Raw genomic sequence first — 21271 nt, 5'->3', positions numbered from 1 at the left:
TGTATCAATATTTTACAATTCAGCACACATAAAAATCGTATATACCCGCTTTAAAGAGTACTAAACAATCTGTTTAAATTTGATAAATATTTATATATATATATATATAATATAGTATACCTGTTTTATTTTAAAATCAACTACGTTCACTACAGTTGAAATTTGGTTCATTAGCACATACGTTTCTTGACTTTTATTATAGAAAAGTAATGTCCATTATATTTGCCTTCACAGGTGATTCGGTTTTCAAGGTTTACAATTACCATTAAACATTTTACCATATCCGCGTTAAATACACACCACAACACATTTAGATATCATTAAAACTTCGTCCACATTGTCAGGTAAACCGCATTTGCACTTCATCCGTTTCGACTCTTAAGGTAGATTAACTAAACAGTTTACTTAATGCGTCGATCCAATCAGGATAGATAACAGGTCCTAGATATTCTCATACACGTACATTGCGCTTTAATATCCAAATATAAACTCTCACACAACTGTCTGAATAATGTCAACAAATTAAGTAAGTTAAAATGTCAAGAATACATCGACAGTTGAAAAATCTATGATAAACGTGTGACTTCCTATGTAGCAACTTTTTTAGTTAAAACTGAAAGAACATATCAATCAGAAAATAACGGTTCAAGCTTGAAAATCCCCAAACGGAGATTTCGTAAAATATTAGCGAACTTGCAAGATCAAATTTCCACCAAATATTTTCTTCCTATAATAAACTCCTCATAAATGCAATAAACTTCACGCTTGGTTAACTGCAAATATGAGCGAGCTGTAACTTTAATCCATACTGTTCATTTGTCTACATTTTTGTTGAGGTAAACGCACGTTAAACATTAAGGTTCTAGTCAGTTGAATCCACAGGTAGTTAGCGTGATATTAATTAGTGAAAACATCATTTTTTGAATGATAAATAATCAAATTATAACGAATAATCAACTTTTCCGAAACAAAAATTTATTATCAAATATTTAATATATAACAAGGTATTCAACTCAAAATCACCCGAAAACTGAGTGCATCGCTTTGAACAGCCATAATTTCATCAATTGTGCAGCGATTTTCACGAACTCGGTCTTATTCAACGCCGAAATGAATTTCCTTTCTGAAAATAAGACCTTTTTATAAACGAAGGGGTATCTCTGTCGTTAAGACAAATAGCTCCGAGCTCAAAAGTTGTGAAAATGTGTTCGAATTATTACTCGGATGTTTGATCTGGAACCAAATGTCGGACGTGCGCGGTAAACTGGTAACGGTAAGTTTTGCCACGAATCCTGTCCCAGTTCCAAGCCGACCCAATCTCTTGGCAAATGTTTTGTCTAACGTTCTTTACACTGTTTATAATAATTACTAGCAGATTATCTATGTAATAAATACCAAATTGGAGTAAGTTTTTTATTTCTTTGGTCAGTATCAACAAAGGACATTCGACCAAACATATTTCACGACAATAAAATCATCCAAGGACACTGAGAGTCAAGGTCGCAATTGTAAGTCCTGGGATGCGATGTATGATAACGCTGTATGTAGTATTTTATGTCTGAATTAATCAATTATGGCGGGGAAAACAACTGTTTTCATCTTAAATGTTGAATGTTCAAGAAATCGGTCACTGTTGTTTTAGTTAAAATACAAGCAGCATTTGTATACGGGCGCTGATTGGGATGCATTGTTTCATGTATAAGTATTGTTATAGTACTTTTTGAACATTTAAGCAATCTTTTTCATTATAATCATTAAAAGAATTGTTAAAAAATTTACTCATTGAATGTTTCAATATAGTTTGCAGCCAGACTATGTTGACTCCAGTTGCAACAGGAGCAGTCCGTTGCCCGGCCTTAGATCATGTTGTTTCCACTGAGGTAGTTTGACACCATTATTCAAAAACGTACTATCTATTATGCTGGTATTGTGGTGGTTCGTTTGGAAAACGTGCAGTTAGAAGTGTTTTTTAATGCTGAAACTATTTGAAACGAATGTACATTCGTGTTTGATAATTTTCATGACTAATGAAATGACAAGTTTCATTATTTCCGAATCAATTCCGTTAATAAATTGTTGACAAGTTGATTGTATTTTCACGATGCATGTTGTCATTCCATGTGTCGTATTTAACTTTTGCCCTGGCCTCTCGTCCGCATTTCCGAACTAATATATATTAGTTCTTTACTCAGTAATGTCTTCTTTGTGAGAATATTAATATGTTAATAGAATAACTTTCTATGCTATGCATATCATACACATCATCATATATTAGTGTAGAAATTCAATGTTATAGAACTTATTTTTTCAACTACTGTACAAAGAAGATTAAACATGATTTAGACTTAAAGAGTCATTTTTTAAGATTGAGAGAATATTGGGGTATCAGGTATTCACCTGAATGACTGTATGACTGTATGAAAGATATATTTATCAAAAACAATATTGTATTACCAAAACAATTTTATTAGGCCTATCCGTAAATGACTGTCGATTATATGACTTTCCTCTAAAATATGTTAAATATTTTAAAAGCAAATATTCTATAGACAGGCAATTCCTTCAACAAAAACAAAATGGTGTGTATACGTTTAGTATTTACATCATCTTTATCGTAAAATCTCTAGATAGGAGCCCGCATAGGTTTACCTGTATGAGTGTATGTATACAACCAAGGTACTCACATCATCCGTATTACGTTAAATATCGTTTATACGCAATGCGTATGAACACTAATTTATTAAATGAAGCAGTGCTCCAATTTTTTCGGGCCTAAAGGTCAATGACACGATCATATCAGCAATATCTAACTCAACATAAACTGTTGATTTTAGCTGATCATTAACATTGGTTCACAGCGGTGGTCCCCCCTTCCCCCCCCCCCCCCCCTCCCAAGGTAGAATCTGTTTCAACCGTTCTTTCATATGCATCACTCAGTGAATCGTTCTAAAATATTCGTAGTTTAACTGTACACACATGATATGTATTTATTTAAAAGGTATAACTGTTTAAAATGAAAACTTTTGAACGATCTGTATATCGATAAGGCCCATACATGTTGGGAGTATAATTAAGTTCAGAACACAAATTAAATTAAAGCATCGGTTGTCTATTTGTTTGTATAATTGTGAAAACTTTTTCAATTCGTTTTTATAGACTGCCATATGCGTACTTAAATTTTGAAACAGTTGAGCTGAAAGCATCCGAAAGCTTATACTCCAGTCAGTTGCTTTATTCTTAGCCTTGCAACATATGATATAACGATTGCATTTTCAATGATATAGTATGTTATAACGTGTATTTTTTAATGAAAAAAAAGTACAGTTTAACTTCAATGAAACTTTATTAAATGCTTTTACAAATTAATGTATGTATTTTCCGTTTATCTATTCAATGCCAAGTATATATGTCAAGACTGAAGTCATTTCTTTTTAGTTTCTATAATTACGGCCTATGACGAATATAAATATACATGTGTAAGTGTATGCTATTAATTCGGTACATAATTGCATAAATGTTCCGAAATGCCCAATGACTAATTGATTTTAATACATATACCCATATGATTATACATATATAAACCATGTTATATGAAATTGGACGCTTCTGAATTCCGCAAGCAAGCTCTGCTCTAAAGGGATCTTTTCACGGTTTGGTAAATTGACAAAATTGAAAAAAGTTGTTTCAGATTCGCAAATTTTCGGTTTACTTATGATATTTGTGAGGAAACAGTTTTACTGAATATTTGCCATGGTCTAATATAGCCATTATATGCATCTTTTGACGATTACAAAAACCTTGACGAAACGATTGAATAATTTGGAGAGTTCTGTTGTTGTCGTTTAAAGCGGGTATATACGATTTAGTCAAATATTTATGAATTTATATAAACTGTGTAAAAAACTTATTATATATATATATATATTTCAATATAAATTAAAATAAAAGTTAAAAAGAACATGTGTCGAAAAATGCGAGATAAGCCAGATATTTAATTCTGAAATTGAAAACGGCTGTACAGCCGAATTCGCCAGCATGTATACCATACATGTACGATGTGCATCTAAACTTAGTTTAACGGTTTATTTGAAATTCTGCAACGATATCTATTCATACGACACACGAACACTATCTCCGATCCTAATACAAAGACGAATGCTTCGGTTATTGTAGGAAAATATGTACGTCACTATCGGCTCGGGGCGCTAATTTGTCTTTGCTGCATTTTATGAAATTCGGCTTTAATGTATAATTTGTCTTGCCTATTTTGTGTTATTGTAACATATTTTATCAATATATTACAATTAAACACTTATAAAAAATCGTATATACCCGCTATAAATTTGTGAAACTGCGAAGATTGCTTATATAAGGTATCAAATACGCTTCTTTTGTATGCTTAGCAGGATAGCTCAGTTGGTTAATGCGTTTTTTCTTCGGGATTCTGGGGGTCACTGGTTCCAGCCCTGCTGCGGGCTTCTTTATTTTTCCTTTTTTAAATTTTATTTTTGATTTTTTACTGGAGCTTTTAAAATTTAATATTTACATTTATCAATATGAAGCATTTAATGACAAACTTCAAAACATGCCAAAATCTGTGAAAAGGCCCCTTTAAATATACATTACCGAGAGATTACTAGGTCAAACTGCACATTTTACGAGGAAGGCACATCCTGATGCATTCATTGTGCATCACTGTGATTTGACCTGCTAGTTGTCAGTGATATTCATTCAGCCATACACTTTCAGCTGCTAGTTGTCGGTGATATTCATTCAGCCATACACTTTTAGCTGTCGGCAGTTTTGTATGTATCATCCTCTAAAAACACAGAAGGCTCTGAAAATATATTTCATTACTCGATTACTGTTTAGATACATAAATACATGTAGTAAATTTTTTTATTAGATGCAGGTTTGGGTAACATAAGATGCCGCGTATGGAGAATTTAATTGCGATTACTTCATTGTAAACCCATTTAAGTTGTTCTTAAATTTCAATAATTACAATGTATCAACGGGCTAGGTTCTCTTTATAAGTTCATCATCATATTAGCGACTGCATAAACATGTTATATAATGACGAACTTGTTTACACAGGATGTCCCTTTACATATTTGCATAATTGATATATTTTGCATTTATATAGTTCACATTATTTAGCATAAATATACAGCAGTCTTTTCGGTGTTACATTAAAGCTAAGTATCCAGTTTATGAGATTTTGGCGTTTAAATCACGTGTTCATATCAACTTGTAGTTATATTATTGAGCTGAGATCATGTTCACAATTTTATAAATGGACCGTGTTGTGTGAAAAGGGGGTTTAATGCATGTGTGTAAAGTGTCGTCCCAGATCAGGTAAGACACTTTTCGCTTTTATGATATTTTTCGTTTAAAGAAAGTAAAAATCCAGATTAGGCGGAAAGTGTCCTCTCTGATTAGCCTGTGCAAAATAGGTATCCTGTTTTAGATGAGCTACTTAATATGCAATACTATTAATGTTGTTCAGTATTGTTCGCTGTTGTCGTCCTTGATTAGCTTGTGCGCTTTGCACAGGCTAATCAGTGTGCACAGGCTAATCTTATTTGACGTGCATTAAGCCCCGTTTTCCCTGAAAGCAGCCGATATGTACATATTTCAATGATAAACACTAGACTGGCCAATGTCGTCTTACAAGCTTGTATATACACTCACTGCTAAAGCAGAATAATTTGTCGTCTGCTGCAGACAGGCAGCGGTAATCGTTCCTTGCAGAGTGAGTTGCGGTTCTTACCGTAGCTAAGGCTTCTAAGCACATACTGATTTGCAAAATATGCTCTGTAAATTTAGCCGGCCGCTAGAACGCGACCAACTAAAAATAACATTTTTTAACTTTATGATCATAAGTGTTTCTCATTAGCTGATAGTAGGTCAGTTAAAGGTATTCGTTCAGTTTTTTGTCTCATTTTTTTATATTTATGTGTGTATATATATTGGCATATTGGTCCAGCCCATCGATATAAGTAAACCAATATATTTTCTAATATTTATAAGTGTTGCCCGTTGTTTGCTAATGGTAAAACGATCTTCTGACGCATATTTCGCTGATAAAATGAAGCGTGTGATTACTTATCGTATATTATCTTACAGCCACCATTTTAAAAATGAAACCATTGAATACCGAATACCAGTAGTACAAATATGTCGCGTATCCAAAATGAGTTAATAATTCGGCTCCATCATTTAGATCATGCGTGCGATCAATCATATTTACATTTCAATAAAGGCTGTCACGAAAATTAGTTCAAGCCTACGTAAAAATATTAAACGTTTTATATAAATGGTAGCTGAAATCTTATTTGTGTAGGTTAGCGCTATATTATAGACGGTAGGAATTAATTCGTGCTAAAATAGCCTATCCTTAGCTTACATAATGAAGTTATTCAGTCGTCTATGGTTTTTACGATTCGGTTTTTCCAATGGAATAACAAATATTTTTACTCCGGAATAGTCAAGAGTTCGGAAAACCCCAATAATCCGTGCCGTAAGATTTAGAATCTTGCACAATCGCATACAGTACACATAGGCGGTTACAGACGGGGCGGCGCCATCTCCTCCCCACTTTAATTCGACAAGGTTGGACTTTTTTCAAAAACACATTATGTAATTGAACGTTTGTGAATTGCTGGGTTTTTGCCGTCAACTTAATGTGTAAATACATGTAATAAGGACGTTTTTTTCCCGTAGTACATCAATTTTTGCTCTAAGCCATCAACGAAAGCCCAAATGATTTGCCAATACAAAAAAAAAACCGCTACTTTAAGTGATGTTTTTGGAAAACATGGGCGGGGCTTTGGAATGAAGCATATACTCGCATGCCAAGAGTGGCATAAATCATAATGCGGTGTAAAGACTATGAAACGAAACTAAATGAGTATGGAAGGGAATATCCGCCAGTACATGCATGCTATTAAATGCCATTCGTATTTTAATACAGAACACGTATGCTGTTAAATGACATTCTTATTTTAACTACTGTCATATGCTTTCTGATACATGGCAGTTGCATTTTGCCTATTTACATTTCTGTACAAACATTTCATTGTCTTTTTCCCATATTGATTACTTTATTATCACTGTATACATATCTTTACTTCGTGTGTGCTATTGACAATGACATATTGCTTAATGACTAATGCATATTGCTTAACGACACTTTCGTGCATCTTGTTAGATAATAAGATCAGAGATATTGACAAAATATATATATTCATTCATAAGATCATTTTATTTGAAGGACAAATAGAAGCATTGTACAATTGAACTAATCAAGTATACAATATTGCACAAAATATGAAGTACAAAACAATAATTTCTTTAAAAGAATCTAGTATTTCGTTTACACTATAATAGAATGTACGCAACTGTCAAATGTTTCTACATTTTGAAAATTTATATTTTATGATATTGTTAAAAGTAAAGTGATTATTAGCCAGTTTTATTTAATACGTGTAACCGTTGACAAATGGACATATATATTAATTTTTGGAATTGCATTTATGTAACGCAGAACACAAGTAACGTCTATGAATGTCTTTCAAGCATTTAACTTTGTTATGTTACATCTTTTTAACAGTTTGAGGCATTTTGTGTAAAATTGTCATCCGTCAGGGTAAAACGTATTGAGAACCGTTTTTAAAGTGCGAAATTTTAAGTTATGCTTAAAAGACTCAGAAAATCAAAATAAACCGTTTCAAAACAAAAATTTAAACACATTGTCGTTCATAATGTCTTCTATAAAGTTTACTTTAGCAGTGGTTATGCTCATATAAGTAACTGATTGTAGTTTAATCTTGGAACACACGATGGCCACATTTTTGTTGTTGATATTCAATCTACAAGCTTAACTAATATTAATTTTCCAACAGAATGTTTTTTTACCGCCATTTTGCAATCAGTGCACACAGTGCTCTATTTCTAATTTAACAATTGCCAAGTGCACAGAGCATTCAACCCTTGTACGTGTTTGATCACTTTGTCAGGACAGATTTGAGTATCACGTGGCTATCAAGCTAGAGAAGTGGTTTAAACACTCACCTCCCACATAGGCGGACTTGATATAACCCATTCGGTACATCTATAACCCACTCGGTACATCTATAACCCACTCGGTACATCTATAACCCACTCGGTACATCTATAACCCACTCGTTACATCTATAACCCACTCGGTACATCTATAACCCACTCGATACATCTATAACCCACTCGGTACATCTATAACCCACTCGGTACATCTACAACCCACACGGTACATCTATAACCCACGCGGTACATCTATAACACACTCGGTACATCTATAACCCACTCGGAATATCTCTAACCCACTCGTTACATCTATAACCCACTCGGTACATCTATAACCCACTCGGTACATCTATAACCCACTCGGTACATCTATAACCCACTCGGTACATCTATAACCCACTCGGTACATCTATTACCCACTCGGAACATCTATAACCCACTCGGTACATCTATAACCCACTCGGTACATCTATAATCCACTCGGTACATCTATAACCCACTCGGTACATGTGGGTTTAGTTGTTTCTCACATACTGGAATGTGAGAGGTTCTCCGGGAACTTCGCTCCCCATATAATCTCGCAAAGTAAAAATTTGGCTTCGCAATATATTCCCGCGCAATCGCCATACGCATGGAAATACGCATGAACGCACAATACACAGCCACCACAACCAACGCTCACTTGCGCAAGCACATAAAAACGCACGCATACATGCGAATGCGCACATTCACACACGTGTGTATCGAGCACTAACCACGTGGTCATACGTCCAAGAATCCGTATGTCTTGCAATCTGCAAATTAACCATATTCTTAAGAATAAATTTTTCTGAACGAATAGATCGCTTTGCGGTAATACTATGTACTATTAGCAAAACAAGTTCGAACGCTAATGTAATTGTTTCGACAAAAGTAGTCTATACGCCGGAAATACACGTGCCAGAGTTGTCTCCCCTTATCTTATCTAAATGATGTGTATGTAGTGCTGATGCATGTTAAATGTTCCTTTTTGTTCTTAGTTCTCTGTATTACCAGAAAATGTGAACGTGCTGATATAATTTACTACATGATATTTGTTTGATTGTATTTGTAACTTTTTACAATATCGGTACATAATAATATTAAGTATATATTTGGTTCTTATTAATTTAAAGGCAGAAAGTAATACGAAGTAGTACGGAGTTTAAGCAATATGTGTACTCTTCAACTGGAGGTGAAATGAACTGCAAACTTGTTCGTAAAAAACAAAAAAAATTATAAATCGGATTGCTCGAATTCCGGATGGCTCGAACTTTTGTTGCCAGTCCCGATCAGTTCGAGCCATCGGGTTTCGACTGTACTTATTTGTGTTAGAACGTCAAATTTATAATGGGTTCCGTGTAATAAAATAACGCTGTACATGCATAGAAAGAGCGTCGAAACAGCAAAAAGGTAAAATGCCCGTAAGCAAGCACAGCAGTAAATAGCAGTAGTATAAATAACATGTCACTACTGCAAAGCTGAACGCAAATTCCATTACACCAAATACAAGGATATTCAGAAAGGGACTGAATATAAGCCTTAAGGCGAATGCACAATTATTTCTTTCTACAGCAAATGCAAGAAACAACCATACACTCGTAATTAAACATAATCCAAATGCAAGATGTAATATGTCAAAGTGGAGTTGTCAATAAGCAATACCAATTGTCATTTAAGATATGAAATTGTCATTGAGCAACAAACATGCACTGGCAGATAAAACCTTCCATAACAATGAGAAGGGTGTGACGAAAGAATGTTTCAACTTTGCCAAAATGATTCTAATGAGTATATATTGGGCAGAATCGGAATTTGTAACGATGAAATAAGGGCATTGCAGGTATAACAGTTTTATTGTTTATAAATAGTTGGGTTGATATCGTTATTTTTAAATTGTGTAGTCAGAGTAAAGTGTCATTTGTTGTTGAATACCCTATGTCATGCCAAAATAGCTAGAGCTTTCAGATTGGTCTTAAAAACTAATCCGTTCTCCGTGTTTCCAGGTCTTGTGTAAACAACATTGAATATCTTCTTTTGTATCTGTTTTTTTAAGGGATCCATTGTCTTGCATCGTGAAATTTTCCATTAATTGCATCGTGTCACTACGTAAGCGTTCGGTAAAAAGACGACGTGCCTTCCGCTGTTGATCTTGAATAGCTCGGGAATTTCATCACATCTTCCCCTTTTTATGTCCCCCAGTCTATACTGGGGTACATATTGTTTTTGCCCCGTCTGTTTGTTGGTTTATTTGCTTGTTTGCGTCAAACTTTAACATTGGCCATAACTTTTGCAATATTGAAGATAGCAGCTTGATATTTGGCACGCATGTTTATCTCATGGAGTTTCACATTTTAGGGGGTGAGTGGTCAAGGTTAAGATCTTCCTTCAACTTAAAGGTCAAATATTTGGGGGGGGGGGACATAGTGTTTCACAAACACATCTTGTTTTTCTTGAAAATATTTTACGGCAATGAAGAATCTGAATCTTTCATTAAACGATTGGCATAATAAGTAGTGTACACCTGAGAAAGAACTATACCGCTATTCTTCTTTGTGGAGTTTTATGTGGCAGGTGTTGATAATTCAGGATTTGCTCGGATTAGAATAAACATAACAAAGCCTATAAGAATGCTGTTTAAAGATTACGAATCAATAGCGATAGGTTCCAGTACGTCACTGAAAGTGGCTGATTGTTTGCTCACATTCCCAAACCGTTACGAACTGAACATTTTGTGTCCAAATTTGACATATTTTTAAAGTGTGAAAGGCCAGTATTTAGTTTGTTTCCGATGAAGCACAAGGTTGCACGGAATGGCCGCAGTTCGTCGCGAAAAAGAACACACGAAACATCAAGTGTTTTTTTTTAAATTTGCTGTCGTGTTAACGCTTGTCGAGCCTTGTTGACGGCAGGTTTAAATGACTCATTTTCTTCAAAATAACAACCTTTTAGTTGAAGCCGATTTTTAATAGCTTACAAATGAAGTTGGAATGACGGCATTATCCCAATGTCGAGTCACACAGTGCATCCTATCTCGAAATCTCGAATCTATACATAACACCTACTATTGAGACGATGAACGCATTTATATTAAATTGAATCTCGAGTCGAAACAAGTTTGCATGGTCCAGTCCCGTCAGGCTGTCACTTTTCATGACACGAGTAATTAAAACTTTTAATTTCAGAGAAGTGCAACTTTGGAACTAAATTAATCGAAAACTATGTGTTTTAGATTTGTATTTAAGAGAAGCTTACTTGCTGGTTGTTGCTAGTTGTGTTCTAATATAAGCTTGTGCCGGTACATGTCATATAAAGTTTGTTGTGTCTTAATAGGTTAGTAATTGTTACCCAATCTAACCTGAATTCCTCTCGTCGCGAATGGATTCAACCGATTCTATTTGAATGCAACAAACATTAAACAATTTGTGTACCCAATTGCTAGATGTTTTTCCCAAAGTTGTGGTGATCCGTAAAAAAAAACCTTTGATGTAACGTGTTATGCCACGCAAATAATTAATATCGATAATGATTCTAATCCTGAAATTAATAAAACAGATAAACTATAATACGATATTTCCATTTATTTCGACTATCAAGCAGAGTTCGATATATTTCAAAAACAAACACACGAAAACATATTTATGCATATGTACTTGTGCGTGGACAACAAACGATAATTGTTCAATTTTCATTCATTTCCATCATCAACCGAGGAAAATGCCGACTAAAATCGAAATTCAAGTGCGAAGGGGACTTCTGTCGCTTATATGCAAAACAGGAGACAGAAGGCAAAAACTGACGGTACGGCCTGTGGCACACGCAGCGGCATGGCTCCGTTGTTTGTGTGTATTACCTCCTCGGACTCTGAAACAAGTAGCATAAACATAAAGAGAGACATTTTTGTTTCTTACACGTAAATTTTTGCAGTAACAACGGTATCGCTAATGTTGTTTATAATTAATGTGTGTGTGTTTTTTGTCAGTCGGTGCTTTTCGACTTTTTATCTATGTAAATGTATACTAATAGTAATAATAATAATAATAATTATAATAATAATAATAATAATAATAATTTCATTTTTATTTCAGTACCGCGCATTCCAAATGACCGATTGTTTCCAGCGTTACAGTCACCAACGGGGACAACAGGTGGACATTCAGACCCCTTGATGACCATTCCACCGTCTATAAATAATTAAAATGATGAATTAAAAATTATACAGGGAAAACGGTGCTTAAACCACGTGCATTGTGCTTCGTCCCAGATAAGCCTATGCAGTCCGCACAGGCAAATCAGGGACGACATTTTTCGCTTTGTTTTTATTTTTCATTAAAAGGAAGTCTCTTCTTACCGAAAATCAAGTTAAGGCGGAAATGTCGTCCATGATTGGCCTCTGCGGACTGCACACGCTAATCTGGGACGCACCTTTACTTAAATGCATTTAACCCCATTTTATCAGAGCTTCCCACACATAAAAGATGTCAGAAAAGGCAAAATAACATAGCAAGTCAATACGCGCTGTGTGGAAGTTTACAAGTTATATGAGTTCAGTATTGTATGAGTGCATAAGTTAGTGCATATTGGTTTAAAAACAAAAATACGTATTTAGGAATAACAATTAACTGAAGACAAAGAAACACTCACACTGTCCAAAGTTGGCTTAGTTTTTATCTGATGAGTATTAATAACTGCATTCCTACCTACCCGCTAATATTTTGGAATATGCCCATAAAACCAAGAAAAAGCAGCGTAGTAATCATATACTTTCAGGCGTATTTCAATAGTTAATTCTCTCCGCAGAAATATTAATCTTACGTATAGGGTACTGCATGGTAAGATTGCATAAGCCCAAGTACTGTTCGATCCTCGACCGAGGCTCCGCTGTGTAGGTCTGTGTGTAGAGGTTTTGTAGCGTATCCACCAATCTCAGGAACATGACGTAGGTTGTCTTTTCAAGATCAGTTGAAAAACACTCACCGGGCACCAATCCTACGAGCAAGTCGAAATGAAATCGGGTTTTTTGTAGATAGATATGCTTTGTATACCATTGCTGGCTTATGCGTTTGTTATAAAGACGTATGATTTACAAATATCGCACATATTTTAAGCAAACGAAATATACAGCTGGAATTGAATTTTACGAATCAAATTTAGCTTTTCTAAAACAAACAATAGGAATAATGACACGATGTTCAGAAGAGCAATTCTTGATTATATCCGCTACATGTCAATTCCCTGTACAATCCAATGCAATTCAATATAGTGCAATTTAATGCAACGTTGTGCAATGTAATGTTACGTAATGCAATACAATTTAATGCAATGTAATACAATATTATACAATACAATGCAGTGTAATGTAAAGCAGTGTAATGTAATGTAATACATTTTAAATAAGCAAGCATACCTGCACCACCGATCGTAATTCTTCTGGTAAGCGGTCCTCCTTTATATGTGCAATGCACGGTTACCATTGCTCCGTATGTGACGTTTTTCTCGTTGACATGTAACGGGTCCCGTTGAAGTATTTCTGTTACCTCGCCCACTATAACGTAATCCGATTGAGCCGTAATTTCAGGTGGACTGGGTGTCTTCAGGCCACCATTTGGCTCGGGGCAAGAATAAACAGTTGTTACAATAACAACTTCGTAGAATAAAAACTTTAGAAGTTCCATTTTCTTGTTCATGATTGTTTTATGAGTGAAATGAACACTTATCCGTGATACAATCCAAACGTCGGCTTTCTTTTGAATGAAATTCTACTATCAGATCGCATTACATTTTAACTTTTTTGCGTGTGAACAACTCGTCTGTGAGTCACTGGATACAGGTTGTTTCCGGTCACACAGCGAAGTAAAGTGTGACATTTAAATAGTAATGGTTTGTTGCCACATGTGTCTAAATTTATTCAAAACACTACGCCAGATTGTACAATATATTTTATTTTTTATGTGTGTCTTTCTTGTTAACGTTTTAGCGATGGTATAAATTGGTAAGAGTATTTTCTTTTTATTATTCGTGCTCTAAATTGCGTTCTCATATAAAACAAAACAGCCGTGTATAATATTAAGCTTTGCCTGTCTCCCTACCTCAAGGTCGTGGCCACACTTCGAGGCCAATTGTGACCATAAAACAATTGATTGCTGAATTGAGAGATTTGTGAGCATTATTATGATCCCTGCGAAGAAGCATGGGTCCCTTGCTTTGTACCTGTCCGTCGGTCGATATGTGGTTCGGTCTGTATACCAGTTGTTTCCACACGCTATCTAAAGATTGCCTGACTACAGCAATACAAATTGGTATGTTGGTTACCTGGGAGAAGATTAGACAACTATGGATTTTGAGGTCAAAGGTAAAAGTCAGAGTCATGTAACGAAGTTATATAGGTGGATTAGTCAGCTTGATTATCGTCAATGTACACAATCCTTTTAGCAGACTTTAAGTTATGACTATATATATATATATATATATATATATATATATATATATATATATATATATATATATATATATATATATATATATATATATATATATATATAGGACACTGTATGAATGTATGAGAATTTGGCCGTTACAAACTGCAAACATCAATTTATTCTTCGACAATGAATCACTGTATGTCATTTTTGTAAATTTTTCGCCCAGGAAATAAATCTAGCTACAGTATTTAATATTTATTATTCGTTTAGTTCGAATTCTCCTCTTAAAAGACCACAACAAAAGCGTCCGTAAAAATATATTATATGTATAAAGTTAAAAAGTTAAAACAATAAGATAAGCATGGATATGTTTTTATAAATATCTAGTCAATTTAAAATATGATAGCTTTTAGTAAAATATGCTCTCAATCTTGTTGATCTAAAGTATGAATTATTTTAGACGAGCGTTATTTTTTGTGAGAACACTTATTACTAAAGGGATAGAAAATACTCTTTTCGTTCTCTGGGCATATTTTTTTTCTCAATTATTGCACCTACTCCCCCCCCCCCCCCCGAACAATACAACAAAACTTTAAATATACTTTGTAACATAGGTACACCTACCTTTAAGCAGCATACACTTTTTACCATTTATTTTTGTGTGTTTTTACCCATATCTTAATGTACTTTTGTATTTCTATTCCATATTAGTTAACCTTAAAATCATGCTTGGAATTGTCATTGGTTTTCACATACACTTACCATAGTCTTTATAGATGCTCTGTACGGTTGTAATAAAGGTTATAAAAATTGGGTCACAAATGTTAAGAACATGCTAAATAATTATGGATTCGGTTATGTATTTGAAAATCCAAACGTTGTGCAAGTAAACTGTTTTGTTAATTCAAATGAAGACTTGTTGATAATTATAGACAAGAGTGGTATGGTAAAATGAATAGCAGTACTGCTCTTGATTTGTATAAAGTTTATAAATCCTCTTAGGAATACGAAGAATATTTAGACTTTCTTCTTCGACGTTTGCGTTTATTCTTTGTTAGATTAATTATGAGCACATCCGTTGAGAATCCAAACTGGCAGATATGCTCAGAACAACATCCCACGAAATGAACGTTATTGTTGTGTGTTGTTATTCCGTTGATCTAGAAGACGAATACCATTTCTCATTTTTTTGCCGCTGTTACACCGATTTAAGAATAAAGTATATTAGCCGTATATTTTATATTAATCCATCTTATATAAATTCCACAAGTTGTTAGTTTCATGTGCTAGATTAGCAATTTCAAATGTATATGTATAATAATACATAAAAGAAGCTTTGGTTATTAGAAACACGATCCTTAATATTACTGTTTAATGGATTTCATCCCCCCTCGATAGAACTTACTTGTTCTTCCATATATTGTTTTTTTTTTGTATTTAAAGTGCTTATATAACTTTTATGTTATGTTGTTATTCGTATTCACGTGACAGAAAATAATTTGTATATTCTCGTATGAAGACGATGTACTTTGGTATAAGTCTAAATAAACTATCTGTCTGTCTGTCAGTCTGTATGTCTGTACCAAAACTTATATAGACGAAATGTTAAACAAATATACTAATTGTGCGTATTTTAAATATAATATGCTCTCTGTTATTTATTAATTTATTATTTTATTAATTCATATTTATTTTTTTTTATTTATCGATTTATTTATTTATTTATTTATCTATCTATTTATCTATCTATCTATTTAGTTAGTTAGTTCGTTCGTTCGTTCGTTCGTTCGTTCGTTCGTTCGTTCGTTCGTTCGTTCGTTCGTTCGTTCGTTCGTTCGTTAGTTAGTTAGTTAGTTAGTTAGTTAGTTAGTTAGTTAGTTAGTTAGTTAGTTAGTTAGTTAGTTAGTTAGTTAGTTAGTTAGTTAGTTAGTTAGTTAGTTAGTTAGTTAGTTAGTTAGTTAGTTAGTTAGTTAGTTATTTTGGCCTACAATTATAGGTTGGGGCGCGCTGTGTTAGTCATTCCCCTGGATCCGCGTGTGCATGATTTAATTTAATGTTTAGTATACACACACAAAATAAAATACCAGAACTTATATTTATGTTCATGAATCTTTTTACCCCTGCGGTTCCAACTTCAGCAACACTAAATGTCGCTAAATGTTGTTCGTGCTCGAATGTGTATTTGTTTTGAAAGATAGATAAAACAAAAACCAAACAATAGTTCAGACAGTTTAATATAAGCTTTTGTATTGTGGGAAAACATTATATATGACGTAATCTGCTTCTTTCTTCTGTAGATGCCATGAATTAATTTGCTTCTCCATGAAAAGAGCAACTCGAATATATTTAGACTGACGAATTGTTTTCAGTCAAATAAAGAATTGTTCATATTTGATGTTTATATGCATTTTCTTCGGTTCTATTATGCCATTATAATTATGTTTATTTAGAACTGTGTAACTATGTAAATTGAACACTGATTCGTTTACATTTACATGTTCTATATGGGCCGCTATGTAAAGTGAAGACTGATTCGTTTACATGTACATGTTCTATATGGGCCGCTATGTAAAGTGAACACTGATTCGTTTACATGTACATGTTCTATATGGGCCGCTATGTTAAGTGAGAATTAATTCGTGTACATGTACATGTTCTATATGGGCCGCTATGTAAAGTGAGAATTGGTTCGTTTACATGTACATGTTCTATATTTGCCGCTGTGCAAAGTGAACACTGATTCGTTTACATGTGCATGTTCTATATGGCCGCGCTCTAGGAAAAGTGACTCAATGCATGTGCATAAAGTGTTGGCCCAAATAAGTGTGAACAGTCCGCACAGTTTAATCAGGGACGGCACTTTCCGCTTTTATGGAATTTTTGTTTTCGTTTGAATGGAGTCTCTTCTAGTAAACGAAAATCAAAGTAAGGCGAGAAGTGCCGTCGAAGATCAGCCGGAAGACTGCACATGATAAATTAGGACGACCGTTACGTCCAGTTTTTTTGTCAGACCAACGCTCATAATATTTCATAAGATTATTCACGGATACTAAAATAAGTCTGCTATTATTTACCGTCTATTGTATGCTCCATGTGTCGGTTAACCTCGCAATACAACTAGTCAGCGAGCTGTACATATATCAAAGCGAACATCTGCACAGGTGAAGGTAATTTTCTGATTTTATTTAGATAACATTGGGCAAAATTCATTTACGGCGCATCATCATATAAGAATTGTAAGATTTTGCTGAGTTTTACACGGAAGATGATTTGTGGTATGTGTGTGAACACCAAAGTTTATAGAATATATAAAACAAAACAAACTAAAAGTTTGACTGTATTGTTAATTATTTGATAAGTAATAAACCATGTTCAAGGAATATGTCTTTACCTTGAGTATTAAAAATATAGAAACTGCAAAAAGTCATACTCATAAATAAATTAAATATAAGAATTTACGTATTTGCTATATAAATAAAGTGTTTAAGTAAAAAAAACAATAGCAAAAACATGATACAAAAGAGAAGCTTGTGTAAGTTTATAGTGTATTTTATTGGCTTAAAAAATAAACTTTATTCAATAACATTATGTATTTTGCGATCGTTAAAACGCAGTATTTACATGTAAATTAAAAGATAAAACATATTCAATCACTTTTGTTTGCGACATGCTCCAAGATTTAGGTAATAATTTATATTCATGATTTCTTTCATCTGCGAGAAAACATTGACCAGATCGTGAAATACTGCAGTTTAAACCGAAAGAACTTTTAGATTTCCCAATGTTTTAAAGTTTTAAATCAATGTATGCAGTCCAGTGTGAGAAAATCAGTCGAGTATCGGCATAAGCGAGAAGGGCTTGCCGTCCATGTAGTGGTATCAAGTATTATAATGTGAAAATAGCGGATTCCGGCTTCGATTTTGAATAATTCATAGTAGTTAGGTGAACTTAATAATGTGTTATTTGTAAATCTTGAAATGGCAGAAATATGTTTAAGAACTATATATGCACAATAAAAATGAAGCATTTTAATTTCTCTTTCATATTCAATGACAGATTGATAATAAAATAATGTTCACAAACATTTTATCAACGGAAACATTCATAAATGGGGAAAAACACAAATAAAGAATCATTAATGAACGAAACGTATGACATATCATCTTTGTCTTTGTTAAAAAGATATCCATATTGATGTTATTAAGAAATATAATACCAATCGTCTATATAATAACTTTACGTGCCGATGGTTTTTAAACTTCCAAGTATAGTATATTGAAAATAAAATTAAGATGTAACAGGGTTAATTTAGATGTATTTTTGCAGTTATATATTGTATCAATTATCAAAAATTGATACTACTAGGGTTTTGTAATAAAAGGAATACTCTTCGATTTTAGATACATTAATATATAGTTATATCTAGTTTGTGTAATATTTATTATTATATTAAGCATTTGCCATTACATCCACATACGGATGTGCTTTTAAAGAGGCTTTGCAAATATGTTCAGGGTATATAGTCTTAGCTTTACATCCACAACACGTACATTCACTGCAAGCATCGTTTCCAAGTTATTAAACTTTCAAAAGAACGTCTAATATGCAATGTATTGTATCTTTTGTTTTATTACTGTGCTCTTCTCAGCTTGCAAAAGCATAGTAAACTATATTCCTAAAAAGTAGTTTAATGTATGTTTCACCTGCGTTTTGAACAACATATTGCTGTCATTTTGAAAAAAAGTATTCGCATTATTTAATGTTTAATTTCCATTTGAACGTTTATTTCGAGGGCGTTTATTTTAAAGCAAAGGCGTACATAGAACTGTCATTTGAGATGTTGAAAACATAAAACACAAAATCATTTAAGCCTAAATGGTAGGCAAACATTAAGCCATTAAATTCCTTTCAAATTCTGAAGCATAGAATACACGTTGTACTGATAGATGGTGCGTTATTGAATGTTAGAAATATATTCATCTGTAAGGCCAGTTGTAACAATGTTCAAAAGTGCATTTCGTAAATTTCGTAAATTTCGTATATATATATATATATATATATATATATATATATATATATATATATATATATATATATATATATATATATATATTTAAATTAACAATAAAACTCAAAGGGGATGTTAAAGATCGATCGGTCGGGCGAAAGTAATTAAAATCATAGGCACATTCCTTTATACATCGTTTACCATGTTTCTTGATCGTCAAGAAAAAATGTCATTGTTTGAATTGATCTTAATTGAAACTATTTCTATAACTTACAAATTATTTTATACAGTGAAGTATTGTTTAGATTGCTAGAGCTAGCATATGCAGCTCTTGGAGATGTACTTGTTAATTGTATGTTACCGATTGCACGCTGTAATTGATTATATACTATGTTTTGGAATCATATACATAATTGTGGTGCATTATGTATACGACGATAGTTTGTTTAAACTCTTTGATAAGGAAACAGTCTATAATTATACTATTTAACTATACTGGTTATTTGAACAATACTTGGAATGTGTACTTTTAAGGATAACATAAATAAGTAACTTCGTAAGGATTCTTTCTTATTAGCCTCTCCATATAGTATAACGTAAACGAAATCACCAAGCTTGTCAATAAAAAGGTCTGTCATGTTTCAGCTTATCTCGCATGTGTATCAATTATGAACGTTAGCATCAAATGTACAGACAATTTATAAAAATAAAACTTTTAAAATATTTAAAAAAAAACAACACTAGAGCCTTTAATTACCGTTAATAATACAATTTGGCATTGTAACAACTACCAATATCTCATACAAAACCGAAAAGACATTGTCTCTGTTAGAAGGTATATTTTGAGTCTATAGTAATCAAATTGGCATTGTGAAAACTAACATATCTAACACAAAGCCGGAATGTCATTGTCTCATTTTAGAAAGTCTTTCCCCTAAAAGTCGTTGAGGCCGGTTTTATTTGTATGGTCAATATACATTTGAGAGTTGCTTTATTAAACGTCATTCTGAATCAAATTCTTAATTAATAATAGTACAAGTAGTAACATTTGTGTGAACCTGCTTACGTTGTGATGGTGTGCTTTCTATGTTAAAGGGGATCTTAACCCTGCAACTTTAAGCTAACATCGTACGATGTACATTCCAGTTACTATTATACCTGTATGTGTTACGAACGGTCAGTTTCTCAGTATGTTTCTTGTTCAGTTTAGAAGTTACAATCACAATATAAATGTTAAAATATTGCATTTTGAATATTAAGAATACATTTTAGCACACAACCTTATATTAATGTGAATGTTAATCTGTAAGCCACTACAAAGTACTAAAAAGATCTTTGCCTTACCTTCATTTAAAAACCGTATTTTCTAGACTATTCTTAAAAATTACAAACATACAATAGCGATGTTTAATAAGTGCCCCTTGTTGACCTGTGACCTGATATGAGATGGTACATTGTGTTTGGGCGGTGGCATCCAGGAGGAACATTCGCAGGTATTTTCTATGTTAACAAATTTCAACTCTATAATGCCATCGACCAAGAGAAAAAGCCACTTTCTTCCAGATGGGCTGTGGACTTTCATCCAACCCGAAACTAATTCCTGTAGCTTAATGCAACTCTGTATATGCAAACGTGCTTTGAAATAGATATTAAGCAATATAATGGACAAAGACAAAGTCGTATAAAGTGGTTACATACACGACTTTTTAATTAATGAACTAAAAAACATACTTGTAGATTCGATTCTCCTTTGCCA

The 21271-nt window shown here is 33.4% G+C and overlaps 2 protein-coding genes across 2 annotated transcripts in view; both read right to left on the bottom strand.

The window, feature by feature from the left end:
- The window catches only part of LOC127864278 (uncharacterized), an 8213-nt gene extending 7752 nt beyond the window's left edge, over positions 1–461 (bottom strand). Inside the window, exon 1 of the mRNA XM_052403950.1 lies at positions 121–461. Within this exon, the coding sequence (XP_052259910.1) occupies positions 121–171 (51 nt within the window). The 5' untranslated portion in view covers positions 172–461. The remainder of the gene's footprint in view (positions 1–120) is intronic.
- An 11190-nt stretch (positions 462–11651) lies between these two features.
- Positions 11652–13933, bottom strand: LOC127867642 (uncharacterized). Its single transcript, XM_052408956.1, has 4 exons — positions 13493–13933; positions 12901–13074; positions 12177–12269; positions 11652–11949 (listed from the first exon to the last, which is right to left on the bottom strand). Exons 1-4 carry the CDS (start codon positions 13770–13772, stop codon positions 11849–11851), a joined length of 648 nt encoding a protein of 215 aa, XP_052264916.1. The 5' UTR covers positions 13773–13933; the 3' UTR covers positions 11652–11848.
- Between the last annotated feature and the right edge of the window lie 7338 nt (positions 13934–21271).

This window comes from Dreissena polymorpha, chromosome 1, assembly GCF_020536995.1.
Source record: "Dreissena polymorpha isolate Duluth1 chromosome 1, UMN_Dpol_1.0, whole genome shotgun sequence".
Classification (NCBI taxonomy): domain Eukaryota; kingdom Metazoa; phylum Mollusca; class Bivalvia; order Myida; family Dreissenidae; genus Dreissena; species Dreissena polymorpha.
Note: the sequence above shows the minus strand (reverse complement) of the source record. Positions and strands in the feature narration are given on the sequence as shown.